The 24,126-nt window shown below is 39.0% G+C and overlaps 1 protein-coding gene across 1 annotated transcript in view; it reads left to right on the top strand.

Annotated features, from left to right (window-relative positions):
• Positions 1-24,126, top strand: part of Mrc1 (mannose receptor C-type 1) — a 93,178-nt gene that overhangs the window by 48,549 nt on the left and 20,503 nt on the right. Inside the window, exons 12-21 of the mRNA XM_046423046.2 lie at positions 2,334-2,533; positions 5,707-5,834; positions 6,348-6,435; positions 7,630-7,774; positions 9,173-9,214; positions 10,582-10,745; positions 11,835-11,902; positions 13,225-13,325; positions 13,921-14,063; positions 22,137-22,251. Coding sequence (XP_046279002.1) covers positions 2,334-2,533; positions 5,707-5,834; positions 6,348-6,435; positions 7,630-7,774; positions 9,173-9,214; positions 10,582-10,745; positions 11,835-11,902; positions 13,225-13,325; positions 13,921-14,063; positions 22,137-22,251 — 1,194 coding nt within the window. The remainder of the gene's footprint in view (positions 1-2,333; positions 2,534-5,706; positions 5,835-6,347; positions 6,436-7,629; positions 7,775-9,172; positions 9,215-10,581; positions 10,746-11,834; positions 11,903-13,224; positions 13,326-13,920; positions 14,064-22,136; positions 22,252-24,126) is intronic.

Genomic DNA, 24,126 nt, shown 5'->3' with positions numbered 1-24,126 from the left:
TGTGGCCCGTTTCCTTAACTGCCTGTTTTATTATCCATCCTATCTTATTCCACAAAACACAAAAAATTCAACATCCTTTATAAAAAGTATTTCATGTTCCTGGGTCAGAAGCTAAGAAAGAAAACAATAGCTCAAGGGTGTGTATTTACTACAAAGTAGTTAAGTAACTTATCGATCTAATAATGATCTAATAATACACCCTAATCTCCTGGAGTTATTTTAACTTGCATTCTCCCTCAGCTTCTAATAAGAAAAACAATAATCTGAATGGTGCAATTCTTTTATAATTATTAAATTATTGAACTTTATGAAAAATAATAAGATTGTGGCTTAGTCTTACAGTTACTGGATAGGATATTAAGAACTGAATGTGTATTTAAAAAAAAAAATCTTGGTAGGAATGGTCCTTCTTACTCTTTACATTTACTTTGCCTCTTTTGCTCATTCAGCTGTAAGATTATGCAAGATTAATCCTAGAATGTCTTTGAGGGGAATGAAAACAGGTCAAACTATAGTTGGGCACAATGGTGCATGCCTGTAATCCCAGTAATTCAAGAGGCTAAGGCAGAAGGATCTCAAGTTTGAGGCCAGCCTCAGTAACTTAGCCAGGCTCTAAGCAAATTAGTAATACTCTGAGAATGTGGCTCAGTAGTAAAGTGCCCCTGCATTCAAACTCTAGTGCTCCCCTCCTCCAAATCAGATCAAACTGGAGGTACAATTCATTTGCAACCATTGTTATAGGGAATCCTTGATGGAAGGTTGGTGGTTCCCCTTTAGGAAATGTTGACCTCTTTGACTTGAATGTACAGTTTTGAGAAGAGCAGGCAAGAACGGACGGGCAGGTTCCCCTCATGCTAGGATGAACTGATTCTGGGAGTTGGTGGGCTGCTGCAGCCTAGCTCTCCTGTATTCCAAAGTAATCAGGTTCCAACTCAGGACTGTAAAGGGGATGGGATTATTGTAGGACTCAGAGAAATCTCTTGGGGTGTCAGGACATCAGGTATTTAAGAGAAAACATTCTGGATAATATTTATCTTTTTAGAGTTATGAGAATTATATCTAAGCCCTTAAATATCTTTAAAATACCATTAATAAAAAATATCAGCTCATTGGTGCAGCAAGAAATTATGATGTTTTCAGAGCTCTTAGTTAATTACTGTTTGGAAATAACCATCACTAGGAAATAGAATGGTAGACTATTAAGCTTAGTATATTTGTTGCAGAGGGGACCTGCCCCCCGGGAGCCAAAGCAGCCACAGGGGTCTGTAGCCACCAGTTTTTCAAATCCTAAAGGAAGAATTTCACTCGAGTTGCACAGAAGTTTACTAGAAAAGTGGAATGAATGTTACATAGAGTATAGTGTTCTTGCCTTAGTTTTACATTCTCCCCTTACGAGGTTTAGTACCCTTTGTATAACTCTCAGCAAATACCCTTTGTGAGGGTCCTGACGACCTGGTCACAAGGGGTAGGTGTGACATGGTCTTGAAACCATCATTCTCTTAAAAGGTTATAATTAACTATGGCTGGGGAAGGTTGGTGCGTCAGTTCCCATTTTTCCAGATCTTTGTGTTGATAAGGTCCTCTGTGATTGGTGATCCTGTGATCTATGGACTCTCTTTGATGATATGTCTGATCCCCTCTCTATAAGTGACCACCCTTCATCCTCCTTCCCCCTGCTGAACACAGTCATCATTTTACTTTATGTACTTCTTTAATTATTAAAGCTGGCATTCATCACAACCCCGTCAGCTAGGCCCTGTGAAGCGCATTTTAAGATGAAGAATCAAGTTCACAGTGGTTGAGTAACTTATCGAAAATCTCCATCCTCAGGAGTATCTCATTTTGAAGTCTGTAAACAACTTCAGCCTTGGAGACCTACAAGGACCTAAGGGGAGAAAAAGTTCTTAAAGAACTAAAAAGGAAATGTAGGCAGGCAGCCGGCAGGCAGGAAGGAAGGAAGGAAGGAAGGAAGGAAGGAAGGAAGGAATGAACATTAACTCAGTTCTTTTGTCATTGTGGCACATTTGATCATACTAAAAATATTGTATCTTTACATGCCTATGTGTGGGATGTTAGAAATTCAAAATGTTCTAAAACTTTCTACAATTAAGATCATAATTCCGTTGGAGATAGAGACCACATAAATAAAAGACCAGAGATGGTTCAAATAGAACAAATAACGGCTAAATGCTCCAGTAGTGCTCTCCTACCTTGTGTTACCCTGTGAAGGTTTGAGCAAGCACCCTCACTCTCAGCTTGGAACGGGCTGCTGTGGGTGGCAGGCCTGCAGGCGGCTCCTGTAGACTGAATTCTGCTTCATCTGTTTAATGCAGGGCGAAAGGCAGGATGTGTTGCCATGAGAACTGGGCTTGCAGGGGGTTTATGGGATGTTTTGAAATGTGATGAAAAAGCAAAATTTGTGTGCAAGCACTGGGCAGAAGGAGTAACTCGGCCACCAGAGCCCACGACAACCCCTGAGCCCAAATGTCCAGAGGAGTGGGGTTCCACCAGTAAAACAAGCTTGTGTTTCAAGGTAAGCGTCACTTACTAAGCTAATCAAGAATCTGGAAAAAAAAAAATCTGAAATATCCATCAGCCCAAAGACTCACCTAAGAAATTAGAGAAAAAGAAAGCATACACCCTAGAAATTTTATTCTGATTTTATTGATCTAGAAAGGGCCTGGGTGTCCTTTGGGTGGATGCTAGTGGCCTATGTAGACCAATAAACGCAGCCAACAATGCAAATGCAACTTGTAGAAGTCTTTCCTAACCCGCCTTGTCATTATCACCCCCTCTCTGCCTTACTCTATTTATCTAGTTTTCTGATCCTATTGTGAGCTCCTAATTTTTTTCATCTTGGTAAGAAGCTTTGTTCCCCCTCAAGCTATCCTGTTGCACCTCATTTTTGTCCTGCTGTTGACGCCTAAGCTAACTGAATTGGCAAACTAATCTACAATAGTGCCATGTAGGTATTCAAGAGAAAGTACTTAGGTTTTTCTGATTTCATACCTGATGGATCTACTGATGGAAGATGAAGTCATTGAGAAGTAGGGGCACATGGTCTTTCAGTGCCCTTTAAATGACAGTTCAGTATTCTACTATTATTTTACACATTCCTAGGTTGGACCATCTATTTCTTCCTGATAGAGTCAAGTTCAAAATAAACCATTGGCCAAACAGAAATAGAAACAAAAGCACAGACAAATTAAACCCCAATGAATTAAGAATTTGGGGGTTCTCTCTCTCTCTCTCTCTCTCTCTCTCTCTCTGGTCATATCCTTTCTAGGGAAAGTCGCACTTAGGCAAATATAGCAATGTATCTACTACTTAACATATTGTCCTGCTGTCATGACCTCTTTTATGGCAATTGGTCATGACATGCCTTGTAAGTCAGTTTGGCAAGACTAATGAAGAATGTCTGTCAGGCCTAGAGATGTGGCTCAGTGATGGAGCACTTGCATAACATGTGTGAGGCCCATCCCCAGCATTAAAGAAAAACAAAAACTTGTTTCAGAATGAAGTTTAGTATCCTCTAATTCAAGAAAGGATATGGCGAGTTAAGCTGGTCACTCCCACTAGTAGGGATGGAAAGTGGATGGGTAGATTGTCTCATGAAGTAAAGGAATGAAATCCGTGGACACGGGGGTGAGAGCAAAGTGACAGGATTTATTACAGTAATAGAAAGCAAGCAGGGCTCCCAAAGAGGGAGAAGTTCCAAGAAAGGGTTGCCAACAGGTTTGTCACCTAGGGGTTTTGATGGGCTCACTCTGTCCCTATAGGTGATTGGTAGGGTATAGGATTCAGAAAAGGACCGTTCAGTTCCATTTTGTCTTTTTCAATAAATCCTGAGCGAGTAGTTTTCAAGCCTTTATTACCATGAGGGTGGGGTGAGAGTTTGTCGGCACAAGAGGGGGCTTTAGAAATTTCGTAGTTAGCTGTTGCTAAGGAGTAGGGGTAGGGGTAGTAGTAGTTGAGGAAGAGCCACTGTGGTTGAAGCTGTCAAGGGCAGTGACAAGATGTTCTCCAGGCCTGAGGTCTCCTAGGATGACAAGCTCTCATTCCCTCCTTCTCACCTCTGAGGCCCTTATCCTACCTGTCTGGGCATGGTCTATCTTCCTGCCTCCGTAGCAATAGAGACCAGTGAGTTGGTCAATCTAGGTAGATCTGTTAGGGTTTAAAGCGTAATTTACATAGGAGAGAATATATTGAGCCAAGACAGAAGGGGATTTTGGATTATTTGAGGGCTAACACAAACTGATCAAGTATTTTATTGTTACTGCTGGAGATTTTTCATCACTACATAAAGGTCAGATTCTTTCCTATTTATTTCCTTTTGTCCAAGTGTGGTTGGTAGGTTATGGAGATTTGTTGCAGATTTTTTTTTTTTTTTTTGAGAGAAGCAGTGGAATTATCCAGATCTGGGAAGTGAACTAGAAATTCCAGTAGACAATATTCAAATAGCTGTTCAACGGATCAGTATATGTGTTTTACTAGAAATGTTGAGGTTTTAGACATGGCTGGAGTAGGCATTATTTGGACATACATAGACCATCTTTGTAAATATTAAGATGTGAGAACTGACAGAATTCAGCTGGTAGTAATTTTTTTTTAAGAAAATAAAATATTTTTTTTTATTGGTTGTTCAAAACATTACAAAGCTCATGACATATCATCTTTCATACATTTGATTGTGAATGTGTAACCGATGTGATTCTGCAATTTGTATTTGGGGTGAAAATAAAATCTGATATCAGAGTCTACCAAGGTGAGATGCTCACTGGAGACTTGAAAGTCATAGGAGCTACTGATGTGGAAACCTGCTCTAGTCAAATTCAGGTCAAGGTGAAGGTTTTCTCACATTACTTGATGACAATCTGGGCAGCCATAGTCCATTCAAAGCAAATCCCTTTTCCCATAGCCTGTTAGGGTGATGTGCTTGAAGAACAATGAATGAAAATTATAAGTCAGTGGCTATGATAAATTCCTGTACTATTACCATACTGGTAGGTTGATCCAGATTGTCTCTGTGGATCCCATTTCATAGCTCTATTTGCAGTTCTCTGGGAAAAAAGGACATAGTCTCCAAATTATGACATCCATTAAATGTAGTTTACCTTGTAACTAATTTCTGCCAGATGACTGTCTGTCCTTGCATGTGCTCCAATAGTTGTTAAAATGTGCAAGTATGAGGAAATAAGAAAGGTAGTTTTGAAGGAGACGGTCAATAAAGTTTTGGGAGATTGTGAGGTTATTCATTATTTAAGCTAAACAGGATAACAAACTATGGCACAATTTTAGGGAGGTCATTTCCTTAAGACTTTCCTTATTCATGTTTGTTTTTTCTGTACCAAAAAAATTATATTTTTGCATCTCTATGCCTCTTTTCTCATTTAACCAAATTAACTCTTTCTTCTACAATGAGCTATGTACCTAATCCGTAGGCTTCCAAGATTTTAATCTAATGAAATATTTTAATCTAATAAAATGCTTTTATTTTGTAAGGTTTTCTCAAAAAAAAATCACCTCCAAGTTTTCTTATCCAAACATTCACTCATAAGTTGTTTTTACATGAAGAAAATTATATGGTTTGGGAATATTACAATGTTTAGCTTTTCTATAAATGAAATCCCATCAAAGGAAGATGATTGTTTCTCTTGATTTAATAAGCCATGAAGTGTAAAATGGTTTCTGAAATCATATCTTTAGCTGTTTGCAAAAGGAAAACATGAGAAGAAAACGTGGTTTGAATCTCGAGATTTTTGTAGAGCTCTGGGTGGAGAGCTAGCCAGCATCAATAACAAAGAGGAGCAGCAAACAATATGGCGATTAATCACGTGAGTGGCTTTTCTTTTACCAGTTCCTATCTGGTGCTCAGTCAAATTCAGGTCAAGGTGAATGTTTTCTCACATTGTTGAGAAAATGCTTACTTTTCTGAAATCGTTGGTACAGGAAGCTACTTTAAACACCTGCTTGAGGTCCCCAATCCATGGGCCCTTTTTGATCTACTTTTAGTTCGAATTCCTTTAATTTTAGAAATTGAAAGCCAGTGATAAATTGCCCTACAAATTAGAAAACACTCAATACACATTTATTGAATGAATGAATAAATCACCATTTTTCATGGCTTTGCAAGGATGTCTTCTCAATGAGTTGGCCATTTTCAGTATATTTATGGGTTGTACCAAAACGTATATCTATTCTACAGAACTTAAATTTAGTTGTTAAATCTTTTTACATGACTATTGTTAGCTTATTTATATTTTGGGAGTAACTTTCAAATCTGGTAAGTCCTTATAGATGATTGAACTTGTTTCTTGAAATCCCATTTTTTATTTATGCTTTGTTAGTACTAGTGGAAACTACCATGAACTGTTTTGGCTTGGATTGACGTATGGAAGTCCTTCAGAGGGGTTCACCTGGAGTGATGGTTCTCCTGTGAGTAATTTAATATATCATTTTTTACCTATTCACATACTTATTTTGATGCTATCCTTTGGTTTAATTCAAATTTTTCAGCAAGACATCCTATTGTGATAGTTAGAGTCAATTTTCTATGCAAAATAAACATAATTTGAGGACCAGTAGCCTGTTCTTGGGTAAATAGTTCTCCTGTTAACCCAAAGCAATCCTGTCATTTACTGGATGAAAAAAAGAATAAAAACTCACTGCATCAGTGTAATACAAAATGTCTTCATTCTATACAAAATTTCCAAGTGTTATATAGTCCCTTCTGGATCAGCAGAACTGGGCACAAGTTTTTACATTACCATTAATAATAGTTAGGGTTTATCAGATTTCTCTATTCTCAGAATTGGAGAAATGAAAGGTTGTGGCACTTGCTGGAAACATTTATCCCTTCTAATTGTCACAGGAAATTATTTTGTATAACCTCAGTTCTGTCTCTTCTTGTAACCTACCAGCAACTTTCCAAGGTACATAGGATGGTTTATTTGATGGCTCCATGGATATCTGGATTTTATATTTATATCTCTGGAAAAGAGTTCATAATCCTTAGTCTAAAACCCTTGTGGGCACTGATTACATAATGAAAACTCTGAAGAGAACCTAAATGCAGGGCTTTCATTGATTTCTGCTGTTCATTTTGGCAAAGTTTGGTTGGTCTGTTAGCAACATTTTATAGGTATTTTTCTTTGTAAGAAGAATTAATTGCATTTCTTTATCCTACCCATCTAATAAAAAGAAAGCTTCCACCAACTCACTGAAATATTATCCTTTAAGAGTGGTTTTTAGTAGCTCTCCATATAGAGAAGTGGAATTTTTTTGCTAAGTTTTTCCTATATATAAATCCCACTTTTTGTGTCCCTTGGATTCATTTTATTTAATGAGAGCAAAGGAAATGTCATAAAAATCATTTGCCTACTTTAGTCAACTTCAAAAGTTTCCATGTAATAAAAGCTATTTTTTTTCTCATTCATGTTCATAAACTGCTTTCAAATCAAACCTCTGGTGAAAAAATAAACAAGTGGATGAAAAATGCAAGTATTTCTTTCTTTTTCTGTTTGGATAGATGATTGACACTGGCCTGACACAAGTCATTAATCATTGCAATCATGTTCCTAATATAGCATTGCGTTTTGGCCAAGATCAAATCTAATATTTCTAATACAGGTTTCATATGAAAACTGGGCTTATGGAGAACCTAATAATTATCAAAATGTTGAGTATTGTGGTGAGCTGAAGGGTGAGCCTGGTATGTCCTGGAATGATATTAACTGTGAACATCTTAACAACTGGATTTGCCAAATACAAAAAGGTATGATCAACTGTCCTCCCCTTTCTCCGAGATTGGAGAACGAATCTTCTGGCACCCCTGTATTCTCCCTTTATTAGTAGAACCAAACAAACTAACAGAATAAAGGAACTGTCAGGGACTGTCACTTCACAGGAAAAGAATGCAAAGATAAGTGTTCCAAAGGAACACAAGATCAAAAAGCCACCCTGGAATCCAGGACAAGAGTCACATCCTCCAAAATTATTCCCACAAGCAGCTCTGATTCTACCCCAGGTTCTACAGTAGCAGAAGTGGGTGGGTGTCCTGCACTAGGAAGCAGAGTCATGAAAAGGCAGTGAAATTCCTTTTTGGTTTTCACCTCTGACCTTCTGCACTAGTCATCAAATAGCCTGAGTAGTTTATTTATTTCTCAGCCAAATAGTCAACATTAAGAACAAGCACCATTAGACCACCCACGTTATGATGATAACTCAGGAAGTTCCACACATCCAAGTCAAACACTGAGGTCAGAGGATCCAGGTTCTGATGTTAAGGTAAACATACAACAAACAAGCAAGCAAACCTACCCTTGAAACAAAAATCTACACCAGCTTCCTTTGTTAAATAGATAAATGGAACTACATCGCCCTCTGCTGTTGGGGAATGGTGGCAACCGCACCACTCTGCTGCTAGGGCACCACAGTGCCCCTGCTCACTGTTTATTTTCCTTACTTCTTCTGTTTAGAGAGTGCTTTTAAAGTTATGAAACAGAGGAGACAAGGGACCACATTTCTAAAAAGGTCTCCTGGATGCCAATGGCTAGTATCCTTTCAGATATATTATTAACTACTCAGAAAATTAACTTATTTAAATTTTAGTAAAACATACATTTAATAAGATTCTTTGAAGAAAAAGTATTCATATTTTATATATAAATAGTTCACATTTGAGTAGTTTCAAATAATGAAATTGTAAGTGATTTCACAGCTAACTATAAGATATCTGACTGGAAAACTAATGTCTATTGAGTGTCTACTGCATGCCAATAACTCACATATTTTACCCCACCTATTTATACATATTACTGATCCCTTTTAGAAACTGACAAAATAAACACTTTAAATGCAGGCTTAGCATTTGAAGCTAGCCTTCCTGACTTTAAAACTTGTGTTCTTTTCTTTCCGTTATAACCTACCACATGTGCCTAGAAACTATCTTCCAATTTCTGGTGTCCATCATTGTACCTAAATTTATTTAAGTTTTAATTAATCATTCTCTTTTCCTTCATTTTCATTCTCTCAACAAAAGTGAATTGGGCAGTGGAAGGGGTCGGGGGTGTGAATGGTTAAGATTTTAACAATATTGACCCATGAAAATAGAAGGATCTGTGATCTCAGAGGTTCAAGTACATTTTATATCTATTTTTCTCTTGTTTTACAGGAAAAACCTTACAACCAGAGCCAACACCAGCTCCTCAAGACAGTAGGTGTTTCTATATTTTCTGATTACTGTATTGATAGTTTTTCCCCCACCCCCAACTTTTCGCTTTAACAATGAGAATAATTATCCTAGGAGGGGTGGAAAGCAGAAGTTCTTTGAGAATCTCATGTAATCTTCTGGCACCCCTGTATTCTCCCTTTATTAATAGAACCAAACAAAATAGAACCTAACAGAATAAAGGAACCGTCAGGGACTGTCACTTCACAAGATAAGAAGGAAGTCACCAAGCACAGATAAGTGTTCCAAAGGAACACAAGATCAAAAAGCCACCCTGGAATCCAGGACAAGAGTCACATCCTCCAAAAATATTCCCATTAGATTATTAGATTTTAGATTATTAGATTTTCCTTTCTAGAGAGAAGCTCATATGCACAAGCATAATATCTGTTAGAATAGCTTCCCATGGGCTTATGAACCAAAGAACCTGATTTCTTTTTCTTAAGCACCTGGCCAATGGCTGCTGCTGCAACAGATCACCTCAAACTTGGTGGCTCAAAACAACACACGCTTATTTTCTTACAGTTCTGGAAGAAATTGACCTCAATGGGCCCAAATCCAGATGACTGCATTTCTCATGCTCCCTCCAGAAGCGCTAAGGGAGAGCCTGATTCCGTGCTTTCACCAGCTTTTAGAGCTGCTCCCCTTGCATCCAGACATTCGCGGTCCCTTGCTCCATGAAATCCGCAATGTAGCCTGTTGCTTCAGTTATCATATCACCCTTACATAGTCAAGTCTCCCTCTGTGTCCCTCTATAAGGTTGCTTGTGTTACATTGAGGGTCGGTCTAGAAGATCTCTCCTTCCCCAGATACTTAATTTAATCATGCTTACAAATTCTTTTTTCTTGTAAGGAAGCATCTACAGATTTCAGGAATTAGAACCTAGGTATCTTTGTGGGCCAGTGTTTAACCTCCTATTGCATAGGACTACAAAATTCCATTGTTTGGAAGAAGCCTCAGAAGTCTTCTTGGTATATGAATTCCTTAGTTTTCCAATTCTATCCTGATGTACCCAAGATCATCTGTAAAAAGTTATTTTTAGAATAGGATAAAATCTGACCCCATAGCTCACATTGCTTGGACCTAGAACACCGTGGGTGCACATACGTAAATGCTTCCAGCTGTGCTATCCCATTGATGAAAGTAACACTGGGACTTCTTTTACCCATTAATGACACATGGAACTCTGGTGGGAGAGAAACCGTCTAGTTTTTATAGGGTTGGTGAAAGGTGGATATTTGGCTGACAATTTATTCTATATTTGATATAGAAATTCTGCTTATTCTGGGCTCTCAATGATAGATTCTTTATCTAAGTAAAATTCATTACCTTTTCTCACTATTTTTTTTCAGATCCACCAGTCACTGAGGATGGGTGGGTTATTTACAAAGACTACCAGTATTATTTTAGCAAAGAGAAGGAAACCATGGACAATGCCCGAGCATTCTGCAAGAGGAATTTCGGTGATCTCGTTTCTATTAAAAGTGAAAGTGAAAAGAAGTTTCTATGGAAATATGTAAGAACATGATTAATTTAAGAAACGGTGACATGTTGTAAACAAAAATAATGTGTACCCTTGGTGTTCCATGATAGAATTTCAAACTCCGCTGAATTTGAAGGTCCTAAATTCAGGGGGCCATAATGGAAGCGCCCTCTTTTAGAGATATTGATGGAAGTTATACCTTATAGTTTGAATATTCAATGTAGAATTGCGGAATCCAGAAACATTTTTTAGTTTAGACTTTATGAAGATCCATACTTGATGGCTTTGAATTCATTAATTTGATTTATAAAGATCTTAAATCTTAACTAATTATTCTATATCACTCCTGGATTCTTTTTATGTCATCATATATTTTGGTTATTAATTTTTCAAAAATCTTATTTGAACCAAATTGCTGGCTAACAGATAGTATAGTATGATTATTCACGCAAAAAGCTTTCTTGGATGTCCCCAAATTGTCAGGTATTGCTGAAGATATAGTTTATTTTTTTCGAAGAGTGCTTAGCTCAGGGTCTTTCTTATTAAAAATATTCATGGCACCCCTAATTGTTTACAAGAAAGGAGGTAAGAGGGATAACAAAAAACAAGTTGATCTGTACTGAAAGGAAAAAAAAATTCATTTGAAAACATTGGCATGAGTATGTAATCTGACTATAATATTACATATATTTATATCATGTATTATATATATTAAACCCACATATTAAATGCATGTAGTATGTAGTAAATATAAATATAATATATAAATATATAATTTGTAAACCTATAGACATATATATTACAAATATAAATATATATATTTGCTTTGGTACCCAATCTCCACTAGCTACTTTGTTTTAAAAGGTGTTTTCAACACCTAACTATTATGGACATTTGATATTATGGTGAATGACTTAAGAAATTTTCTTTATAAATGTGGGTTGCTAAATTGTATGTATATCTTCTTTTTATTTCTATGAAAAGTATACCTAAACATACACAACATTTCCTCATGAACCTTAGAAAATATTCCAAATAGACTTGTTAACATGTAGGTTTTATTTAAGAACTTGATTATTATGTGGTCGTGAATTGAATTTTATGTAAAATTTTATGTTCCAGATAAACAGGAATGGTGCACAGACACCATATTTTATTGGTTTATTGATCAGCTTGGATAAGAAGTTTACGTAAGTAAATCAAGCTAAAACAACTTTTCTTAGGATAAGTTGTTTTGGGTTTTGCTTGCTGAATGCTTTTTAAAAAAATATACAATATTTTTGGTCTGAAAAGCATCCTTAGAAAAGTAAAAAGTAATTATAAATGATCCTATTAAATATTTTCATTGTTACAAATTCTCAACTAAAATTGGATTTAATCTTGCAAAATGTAAACTTTCTATCTTTCAGCCACCAGTAAATCATTGACTAGGAGATTATATTAGATAGATATTAATACTAAATTTATTTAAAAAATTATGATCCCATTAGATTAATGGCACCTAGAAACAAAGGATCCTTTTCTGACTGCTGATCCACACCAACTGCTCAGCTGCAGGATTTTGAATACTCTTTCAACTGCACGAAGTACTTTCCTTTCAAAACAATGATTGTGCTGCTTTTTGTTGGAGAGAGAAGCCAAGAAAAACTGTGCAGGAGGGAAGATATTAGTACAGTTTTGGGGTTTCTTTTCTTATTTATTAATACGTATCTGAATTTGAAGAGGAGATATGGCCTCCCGGCTTATGCATGAACATCTTAGCCACATATGTTCCATGGGATGTTTATTAACTTATTTGAGCAAGGGACATAACTTCAAGCTCATTATTTTTAAAGGACCTACTTTATCATCTCTAAAATGAGAAGGCAGGGTCTGGTGATTTCTTTTCCTCCCAGCTCTCAGTCTTTGTGTTTCTATAACTTAGGCAAATAGGCATTGGCTCATCTACCTTACATAGAACCAGAGTGGCCATAATACTCAAAGAATGGGCCTAATGAGATATTCTATATTCTCTGCCTCTCTATGGGTGGTTATGTGGGAATTGTGCCTGAATAGTACTGTGGAGGGGTTTCTGCTTCTGGCCAACTTCCAGAGCAATTGGGATCTTCATTTCTTTTCCTACTTCAGGCCTAAAGGTAATTTCTTTCCAGGGAAGTGAAAGAAGAGGGGGGGGGGAAATATTCATCATTCAAATCTGTCTAACACATTTTAGTGGACAATTTACTAATGACTGATGATATACTAAAACAAAGATAGATGATGTTTTATAAGATTAAATCCAATTTGATATTGTTTGTGAATTTGACCCAGAGGCATGAGGATTGCTATAGAGGGGCACAGTGCCAAGGGACAACCAAGTGCCTGGACCCTGAGATTTTCCTGCTAGTGTCTCTAGGTTCTTTCTTCTATTTGCTTCTTTCCCTTTGATTGACTTGCCATTTCCCATCTCCAGGTTGTAGCCTATTATGTTACTGAATGAATTGTTGCAAAATGTTTGAATTTTCTTTTCCAGTTGGATGGATGGAAGTAAAGTGGATTATGTGGCTTGGGCCACAGGTGAACCCAATTTTGCAAATGAGGATGAAAACTGTGTAACCATGTATACAACTTCAGGTAGACAACACACAAATCTTCTGGAGTTTGTTTTGTGCTGTTATGTGTCATTTCCTACATCCTTAGGGTGAAAGTAGCAAGTGTGCACTTAAGTCAAGCAAGAAAACAGGACTGTTCTAATCTTAGTGGCATAGCTATTCAATTTATAAAGAGAAATGTGTAAGGATGCTTACCATTTAACTAATAAATGATAGTCAATCTTCTCATTTCTTCCCCATTTTAAAAACATTTTTTTCATGATCTTACTTGTGACAAATATCCAGAATATGTTTATCTATCACCTTTATCTCTTTTTCTAGCTCCTTTATTTATTGCTCTAAAATGGGAATAATGACCTACTCTGATTTTGTGAGATAATGCATCTAAAATTGTACAGATGCTTAGATATTATTAGTTTGTTATTATTAGTAGTGATTGTTAATTAGATAATGTATCTGCAATACCAAGCACATGCTTGGTTCATAGAAATCTCTATAAAGTTGAACTATTATTGGTCTAAGGGATATTACATGGATTCTTCTAGTCACTTGTGAAAAAAAAAACCCATTTGATTATAAACATGTAAGTCTAATTTAACTATTTTGCTCTTTGCCAGGGTTTTGGAATGACATTAACTGTGGCTATCCAAATGCCTTCATTTGCCAACGACACAACAGCAGCATTAATGCCACTGTTATGCCTACTTCGCCCCCGAGTCCAGGTGGCTGTAAAGAAGGTTGGAGTTGGTACAATAATAAGGTATTAGGAGAATTCTTTGTAGTCTTGACATCAACCAACACGGACAGTGACAATGTAAATCTCTCAGATCAAGGTTAATTTTTGCTTGCTCAGTACTTTAGGAAATTTTTGGCAAATATAACTGAAGGTTCCTATGACAAATTCTCAATAGAGCTGGAGTTGTGGCTCAGCAGTAGCACACTTGCCTGGCCTGTGTGAGGCACTGGTTCGATTTTCAGCACCACATATAAATAAATAAATAAATAGAGGTCTATCAACAACTAAGAAAAATATTTAAAAAAAAAAAAATTCTCGGAAGGAAGATGGCGGCGAGGGGAGTGCATTACCCCCGTGTGCTGCTTCACTGTGTGGGAGTATGACAAGTCAGGACGGCTAAAGGATATCTTGTTAGGAATTTCCAGCAATAGTGGGGTGCGCCGGAACCTGGAGGAAGGATTTCCATCGCACGAGGATCGGCTACGGGGACTCAAACGCGAGAGGTTTGTCGCACGGAGGGTAAAACTGCTTATTCAGCAAATCGCCCCGCGGCTAGAGTCTGCAACGCATGCTGGGATAGAGACGCAGGGTTATAGTGCTGCAGTTTCTGCCAGCCGCGCAAGCACCACACTCAGGGCTGAATTCTGGGTTCGAGACGGGGGAAGGAAGCGGTCCATCTCGGTTCTCCACACCGGTCAGACCACAGAGGAGGCCAGCAGCCACCATGTTGGTAAACTGACGTCACCATACCTGTTTTTGACTGACCGCAGCTCATTCAGCCATAGAACAGGTAATTTCAGGCTGCAATTCGCCTGCGGCTTGCAGACAGATTGCTAGGGTTCAGCGCCTGGGTGCTTCTTAAAATCTGATCTTATCGGAGTGAACACCGAGCGCGGGGCAGCCGAGTTCCGGCTCCCGGAACCGTCCCGGAACCGCCCTGGCTCAGGGCTGCGGAGCCTGCGGAGGCTGCTTCTTGGACCCTGCTACTATCAGAGCAAACACCAAGCACTAAGAAGCCGAATTCCGGCTCCCGGAACTGAGCCCGCGGGGACTGCTTCTTGGAGCTTACACTTATAGGAGCTTACACCGAGCACGGAGTGGCCGAGTTCCGGCTCCCGGAACTTCCCTGGACCGGGGCTAGGAGCCCGCGGAAACTGCGTCTCGGTCCGGGTCCTGCTGAGGGCCGGTCAGGACTCACCCGTTGTTTGGGTTCCCTGGCAAGGGGAACGAAATGCTGCCATTCGCATAGGATACCAACATGGCAGAGATCTGATGTCAGCAGAAAGCGGTGGAGGAGAGATCTTCATCAATACCAGCGGTGACATAAGCAGTTGGTCTCCTGGTAAGGGGGGTGAGGCTCAGTCACCTGAGTCTCCTCAATTTGTCCTCGAGCCAGAGGGAAGGAGCCGGGCCGCCGCCAGCCCCCGGAGCAGGCCCAGCGGCTCGCCAGCGTGGTGACCGCGTGACCCCAATTGGAGAGGGGGCGGAGCGGAGCCGCCACCCACACCTGCCAGGTGGGCAGACCCACGACCCAGTAGTACATGGACGTGGTAGGAGGGGCAGGGCAGAGCCGCCCTTCGCGCTTGCAAGGTAAACAGACCTGTGACAGCCTGGCGGGTCAGGCCCAGTGGCCTGCCAGTGTGGTACACATGTCACCCCAACTCGAGTAGGGGCAGAGCAGATCCTTCTCCCATGCCCGGATCAGGCCCTGCCGGTGTGGTGGTCACGTGACCCCAATTGGAGTGGGGGCGGAGCGGAACCGCCACCCGTGCCCGCAGGGTGAGCAGACCAGTGATCAACCTGCAGATCAGGCCCAGGGGTCCGCAGGCGTGGTAGGAGGGGCAGGGCAGATCCGCCGTCTGCGCCTTCAAGGTAGGCAGACCTACAACAGACCGGCGGATCAGGCCCAGGAGCCTGCCAGTGTGGTACAAACACCACCCTAATTGGAGTAGTGACAGAGCAGAGTCGCCTCCCTTGCCAGGAACAGGCCCAGCGTCCTGCAGGCGGGGTAGTCACGACACCCCAATTGGAGTAGGGGCAGAGCAGAGCCTCCACCCGTGCCCGAAAGGTGGGCAGATCTGCGACCGACCAGCGGGACAGGCCCAGTGGCCTGCTGGTACGACAGACACGTCACCCCATTTGGAGTAGGGGCAGAGTAGAGCTGCCGCCCGCGCCTGCAGGGTAGGCAAACCTGCAACCGACCGGCGGATCAGGCCCGGTGGCCTGCCGGCGTGGTACACTCATCACCCCAATTGGAGTAGGGGCAGAACAGAGCCACCACCAGCTCCCAGAACAGGCCCAGTGACCTGCTGGCGTGGTAGCCACGACACCCCAATTGGAATAAGGAGAGAGCAGAGCCGCCGCCCGCACCTGCAGGAAAGATACGCAAGCAGTATGAAAAGACAAGGAAAGAAAGGACCACAAGCAATGCAGGTCAACGCAACTTTAGAAGAGGTAACAGCTGCAGCAGATGGAATGTCAGATAAAGAATTCAGGATATACATGCTTCAGATGATCTGGAGTATCAAGGAAGACATTAAACAGCAAAATCAGACAATGAAAGATCACTTCGACAACGAATTACGCAAACAAATCCAGGAAGCAAAGGATCAACTATACAGGGAGATAGAGGTTATAAAAAACAAGCAATCAGAAATCCTAGAAATGCAGGAAGCAATAAACCAACTTAAAAACTCAATGGAGAATACTACCAGCAGAGTAGAACACTTAGAAGATAGAACATCAGACAATGAAGACAAAGTATTTCAACTGGAAAAGAACATAGACAGCTCAGCAAGACTGTTAAGAAACCATGAGCAGAACATCCAAGAAATATGGGATAACATTAAGAGACCAAACTTAAGAGTCATTGGGATACAGGAAGGTACAGAGCTCCAAACCAAAGGAATGAGCAGTCTATTCAATGAAATAATACAAGAAAACTTCCCAGACTTGAAGAATGAGACAGAATCCCAAAGCCTAGAAGCCTACAGGACGCCGAATGTGCAAAATCATAAGAGATCCACACCTAGACACATTATAATGAAGATGCCCAACATACAGAATAAGGAGAGAATTTTAAAAGCTACAAGAGAAAGGAAGCAGATTACATTTAGGGGTAAGCCAATCAGGATAACACCTGATCTTTCAACACAGACTCTGAAAGCTAGAAGATCCTGGAATAACATATTTCAAACACTGAAAGAAAATGGGTTCCAACCAAGAATTGTGTATCCAGCGAAATTAAGCTTCAGGATGGAGAATGAAATTAAAACCTTCCACAGTAAACAAAAGTTTAAAGAATTCGCAGCTAGAAAACCATCTCTTCAAAACATCCTCGCCAAAGTATTACAGGAAGAGGAAATGGAAAATAACAATGAAAACCAACAGTGGGAGGTAGGACAGTAAAGGGGGGGGGGATAATCAAAGAGGAAAACAAACAATGTTTAGTAACAGAAATAAACAAATATGGCTGGAAGAACAACCCATATCTCAATAATAACCCTAAATGTTAATGGCTTAAACTCACCAATTAAGAGACACAGGCTAGTAGAATGGATCACAAAACAAGACCCAACAATATGCTGCCTACAGGAGACGCATTTGATAGGAAAAGACATACATAGGCTGAAGGTGAAAGGTTGGGAAAAATCATATCACTCATATGGACTTCGGAAACAAGCAGGCGTGTCCATACTCATATCAAATAAAATAGATTTCAAGCCAAAGTTAATCAAAAGAGATAAAGAGGGACACTACATACTGCTTAAGGGAACCATACACCAACAAGACATAACAATCATAAATATTTATGCCCCAAACAATGGTGCAGCTATGTTCGTCAAACAAACTCTTCTCAAGTTCAAGAGTCTAATAGACCACCACACCATAATCATGGGAGACTTCAACACACCTCTCTCGCCACTGGACAGATCTTCCAAACAAAAGTTGAATAAGGAAACTATAGAACTCAATAACACTATTAATAACCTAGACCTAATTGACATATATAGAGTATACCACCCAACATCAAGCAGTTACACTTTTTTCTCAGCAGCACATGGATCCTTCTCAAAAATAGATCATATATTATGTCACAGGGCAACTCTTAGACAATATAAAGGAGTAGAGATAATACCATGCATCTTATCTGATCATAATGGAATGAAACTGAAAATCAACAATAAAAGAAGGAAGGAAAAAGAATACATCACTTGGAGAATGAACAATAGGTTACTGAATGATCAATGGGTTATATAAGACATCAAGGAGGAAATTAAAAAATTCTTAGAGATAAATGAAAACACAGACACAACATATCAGAATCTATGGGACACATTGAAAGCAGTTCTAAGAGGAAAATTCATTGCTTGGAGTTCATTCCTTAAAAAAAGGAAAAACCAACAAATAAATGATCTCATACTTCATCTCAAAATCCTTGAAAAAGAAGAGCAAAACAACAGCAAAAGAAGTAGAAGGCAAGAAATAATTAAAATCAGAGCTGAAATTAATGAAATCGAAACAAAAGAAACAATTGAAAAAATTGACAAAACTAAAAGTTGGTTCTTTGAAAAAATAAACAAAATCGACAGACCCTTAGTGATGCTAGCGAAGAGAAGAAGAGAGAGAACTCAAATTACTAGCATACGGGATGAAAAAGGCAATATCACAACAGACACTTCAGAAATACAGAAGATAATCAAAAACTATTTTGAATCCTTATACTCCAATAAATTAGAAGATAGTGAAGGCATAGATAAATTTCTTAAGTCATATGATCTGCCCAGATTGAGTCAGGAGGATATAGAAAACCTAAACAGACCAATATCAATTGAGGAAATAGAAGAAACCATAAAAAGACTACCAACTAAGAAAAGCCCAGGTCCGGATGGGTATACAGCAGAATTTTACAAAACCTTTAAAGAAGAACTAATACCAATACTTTTCAAGCTACTTCAGGAAATAGAAAAGGAGGGAGAACTTCCAAATTCATTCTATGAGGCCAACATCACCCTGATACCTAAACCAGACAAAGACACTTCAAAGAAAGAAAACTACAGACCAATATCTCTAATGAACCTAGATGCAAAAATCCTCAATAAAATTCTGGCGAATCAGATACAAAAACATATCAAAAAAATTGTACACCATGATCAAGTAGGATTCATCCCTGGGATGCAAGGCTGGTTCAATATACGGAAATCAATAAATGTTATTCACCACATCAATAGACTTAAAAATAAGAACCATATGATCATCTCGATAGATGCGGAAAAAGCATTCAACAAAGTACAGCATCCCTTTATGTTCAAAACTCTAGAAAAACTAGGGATAACAGGAACATACCTCAATATTGTAAAAGCAATCTATGCTAAGCCTCAGGCTAGCATCATTCTGAATGGAGAAAAACGGAAGGCATTCCCTCTAAAATCTGGAACAAGACAGGGATGCCCTCTCTCTCCACTTCTCTTCAACATAGTTCTCGAAACACTGGCCAGAGCAATTAGACAGACGAAAGAAATTAAAGGCATAAAAATAGGAAAAGAAGAAATTAAATTATCACTATTTGCAGATGATATGATTCTATATCTAGCAGACCCAAAAGGCTCTACAAAGAAACTATTAGAGCTAATAAATGAATTCAGCAAAGTGGCAGGATTTAAAATCAACACGCATAAATCAAAGGCATTCCTGTATATCAGCGACAAATCCTCTGAAATGGAAATGAGGACAACCACTCCATTCAAAATATCTTCAAAAAAAATAAAATACTTGGGAATCAACCTAACAAAAGAGGTGAAAGACTTATACAATGAAAACTACAGAACCCTAAAGAGAGAAATAGAAGAAGATCTTAGAAGATGGAAAAATATACCCTGTTCATGGATAGGCAGAACTAACATCATCAAAATGGCGATATTACCAAAAGTTCTCTATAGGTTTAATGCAATGCCAATCAAAATCCCAACGGCATTTCTTGTAGAAATAGAGAAAGCAATCATGAAATTCATATGGAAAAATAAAAGACCCAGAATAGCAAAAACAATGCTAAGCAAGAAGTGTGAATCAGGCGGTATAGCGATACCAGACTTCAAACTATACTACAGAGCAATAGTAACAAAAACAGCATGGTACTGGTACCAAAACAGGCGGGTGGACCAATGGTACAGAATAGAGGACACAGAAACCAATCCACAAAACTACAACTATCTTATATTTGATAAAGGGGCTAGAAGCATGCAATGGAGGAAGGATAGCATCTTCAACAAATGGTGCTGGGAAAACTGGAAATCCATATGCAACAAAATGAAACTGAATCCCTTTCTCTCGCCATGCACAAAAGTTAATTCAAAATGGATCAAGGAGCTTGATATCAAATCAGAGACGCACCGTCTGATAGAAGAAAAAGTTGGCTACGATCTACATTCGGTGGGGTCGGGCTCCAAATTCCTCAATAGGACACCCATAGCACAAAAGTTAATAACTAGAATCAACAAATGGGACTTACTCAAACTAAAAAGTTTTTTCTCAGCAAAAGAAACAATAAGAGAGGTAAATAGGGAGCCTACATCCTGGGAACAAATCTTTACTCCTCACACTTCAGATAGAGCCCTAATATCCAGAGTATACAAAGAACTCAAAAAATTAGACAATAAGAGAACAAACAACCCAATCAACAAATGGGCCAAGGACCTGAATAGACACTTCTCAGAGGAGGACATACAGTCAATCAACAAGTACATGAAAAAATGCTCAACATCTCTAGCTGTCAGAGAAATGCAAATCAAAACCACCCTAAGATACCATCTCACTCCAGTAAGATTGGCAGCCATTAGGAAGTCAAACAACAACAAGTGCTGGCGAGGATGTGGGGAAAAGGGTACACTTGTACATTGCTGGTGGGACTGCAGATTGGTGCAGCCAATTTGGAAAGCAGTATGGAGATTTCTTGGAAAGCTGGGAATGGAGCCACCATTTGACCCAGCTATTCCCCTTCTTGGTCTATTCCCTACAGACCTAAAAAGAGCATGCTACAGGGACACTGCTACATCGATGTTCATAGCAGCACAGTTCACAATAGCAAGACTGTGGAACCAACCTAGATGCCCTTCAATAGACGAATGGATAAAAAAAATGTGGCATTTATACACAATGGAGTATTACTCTGCATTAAAAAATGACAAAATCATAGAATTTACAGGGAAATGGATGGCATTAGAGCAGATTATGCTAAGTGAAGCTAGCCAATCCCTAAAAAACAAATGCCAAATGTCTTCTTTGATATAAGGAAAGTAACTAAGAACAGAGTAGGGACGAAGAACAGGAGAAGAAGATTAACATTTAACAGGGATGAGAGGTGGGAGGGAAAGGGAGAGAGAAGGGAAATTGCACGGTAATGGAAGGAGACCCTCAGGGTTATACAGTGGAGGGGGTAGAGAGAGAGGAGGGGAGGGGAGGGGAGAGGTGGGGAGGGGGGAGTGTGGATGATGGGAAAGGCAGCGGAGCACAACAGACACTAGTATGGCAATTTGTAAATCAATGGATGTGTAACTGATGTGAATCTGCAATCTGTGTATGGGGTGAAGGTGGGAGTTCATAACCCACTAGAATCAAAGTGTGGAATATGATATGTCAAGAAATTTGTAATGTTTTGAACAACCCACAATAAAAAAAAAATTCTCAATAGAAATTGAGGACATACTTGAGATATCTAAATCATTGTATGCTTTATCTCAAGGGAGAATAAAATTTTGCAAAAAGCTGCATAACCATAATTTTTAATCCCTATTTGGTTGTTAATAAAATTTGTATTTAGCTCTAATCTTTTACATATATAGTGTCCATCTACAACTATATATATATATATATATATATATATATATATATATATATATATATATAAATACTTTCACTTTTATATGTTTGTTTTTATGTGGTGCTGAGGATGAAACCCAGTGCCTTACATGTGCAAGCAAGTGCTCTGCCATTGAGCTACAACCCCAGCTCTTTAGTTCTAAGCTAGATGAATAATTTTGATTTCCATAGAGCAAACTTTATTATCTTTAATTAACCCCTGTTTTTCTCCTTCCATCTCAGTGTTTCAAAATCTTTGGATTTGCTGAAGAAGAAAGAAAAAATTGGCAAGAGGCACGAAAAACTTGCATAGGATTTAAGGGAAATTTAGTATCCATACGCAATGAAAAAGAGCAAGGTATGCAGGCCATTTCCCAGTCATGGATAAGAATTTAAGTATGTAAGTTTGCTCATGGAATGGTAAGATCACCGATTGTATCTTTTTGGTTTTTCAGAGTAAAAACCAGTAAGGGGAAAAGGAAAAAAACCCACCACAACAAAACTTATTTAAAATGATTTTATTCAGTTGTAGGCATCATGCAGGGTCTTTTACATAAATCCTTTTCCATTTTCATAGCCACTTCATGAAGCAGGAATTATTATTCCAGTTGGAGAGTGAGGAGATGGTGTTCAGAAAGCCAGGGAACTTGCCTGGTAAAAGTGAAGTTTGACATCAAACCCAGCTTCAGTCACATGCCGATTTCACTAAATCAGTTTGTTTCCCAAAGAGCCAAGGATAAGTGGTTCCAAGAATAAAAGAAAAAAATTGCCGATTTCCCATTTACTTCTCCTCTAGTCACATGATCCTATAACTTATAATATAATAAAATGGAGAAATGTGAACTATGAACAATTTAGAAAAAAATTTTTTTGATAAAATGTGAGGATAAACCAGAGCAATGAAGTGCATCAAAGGAGAGACCTTGTCATGTCCATATAGCAGATGGTAAAATTCATTCTACTGTCATCAAAGATAGGTACTGAATCACTTTGTGTGGTCTTTGGCGGGGCTGCTTTGCTAAGATAGGTATTAGGTTAAATTTGTGATTTATACTTTTGCTTGTTTAGTTTTTTTATGTGGTGCCAGGGCTCGAACACAGTGCCTCATGCATGGTAGGCAAGCACTCTACCACTGAGCCACAACCCTAACCCAGTGATTTGTACTTTTTAAGGAGGATGTTGACCAACTGCAGGAGATTCAGACTAATGATAAAGGGTTTGGAAACCACTGCAAGTGACTCATGAATAAAAGACCCTGATGTTAGACAGTTTGGAGGATTATCCTGAGCAGCTCTGGAAGGAAAACCTAGGACCAAGGAGTGGCAGTTACAGGGAAACAGATTTGGGCTCAAAATGAAGAGGCCATCCCAATAGCAAGAACTGATCAGATAGGAGGCTTCGTGAGGAGGCTGAGGTTTCCCAAGGACACAAATGCTTAAACTGGAGGACATTCAGGTGCATATGACAGAGCCAGACGTATTGGCTGCTACACAGTATAGGAAAGAGGTTCATTAAATGTTTGTTGTATATATACATTTCTGAGGATGTTATAGGAAAAAAAATATAGACTGGATATTCTCTATATTTTCTTTGTTCTGAGATTCTTTGACTTCCCAAATCACTTACTACCAAAAACTGATGTTTTCAAAAGTATAAGAAAGAAGGAACTAGAAACCTGCCTGGTGCTCTCCCCGTGTTTATTGTATAAATGCTGTCATGCGCTCTTCTAGAACAAATTGTACCACAAACCAACCAAGCATTCAACGAGAATCTTTGACAAGTTCAACAACTTGCCAGACACCCAAAGAAAAGGGTCAAACCACAGGACACGTTACAAGAATATTACATTCACATTTCTCTAACTGGCCTCCACATTTGGGGCTCAGCTACCCAGCAGAGGAACACAATAATGGATTTCCTCTCTTAACCACAAAGTGCTGATTCCTGGCATAACAAAATTAGAACGTGGGTAATAGAGATGTACAGAAGGAAACAATTTTCAGATAAAATAACATTATTCCTGGCAAAACAGGCACACATTGTTGAATTCTTATAGTGGCTGTTGGCAATGAAAAAAGTCGGATTGAATATTGGCAGGTGGAACTTTTCCACATTTCATGTCAAGTTGGGAAGAAGGCAAAAGTTAGATCTTATTCATGAAGCAAAATAAAACCAAAGTAAATATCTGCCCATGCTCTTGTTTCTCTGAAACATGTCAGAAGAAGTATTTTTT

This window comes from Marmota monax, unplaced genomic scaffold, assembly GCF_021218885.2.
Source record: "Marmota monax isolate L192 unplaced genomic scaffold, Marmota_monax_Labrador192_F-V1.1 WCK01_AAM20220418_F8-fsc00098, whole genome shotgun sequence".
Classification (NCBI taxonomy): Eukaryota; Metazoa; Chordata; class Mammalia; order Rodentia; family Sciuridae; genus Marmota; species Marmota monax.
The sequence above is the reverse complement of the archived record's forward strand: the minus strand, read 5'-3'. Positions and strand labels throughout refer to the sequence as shown.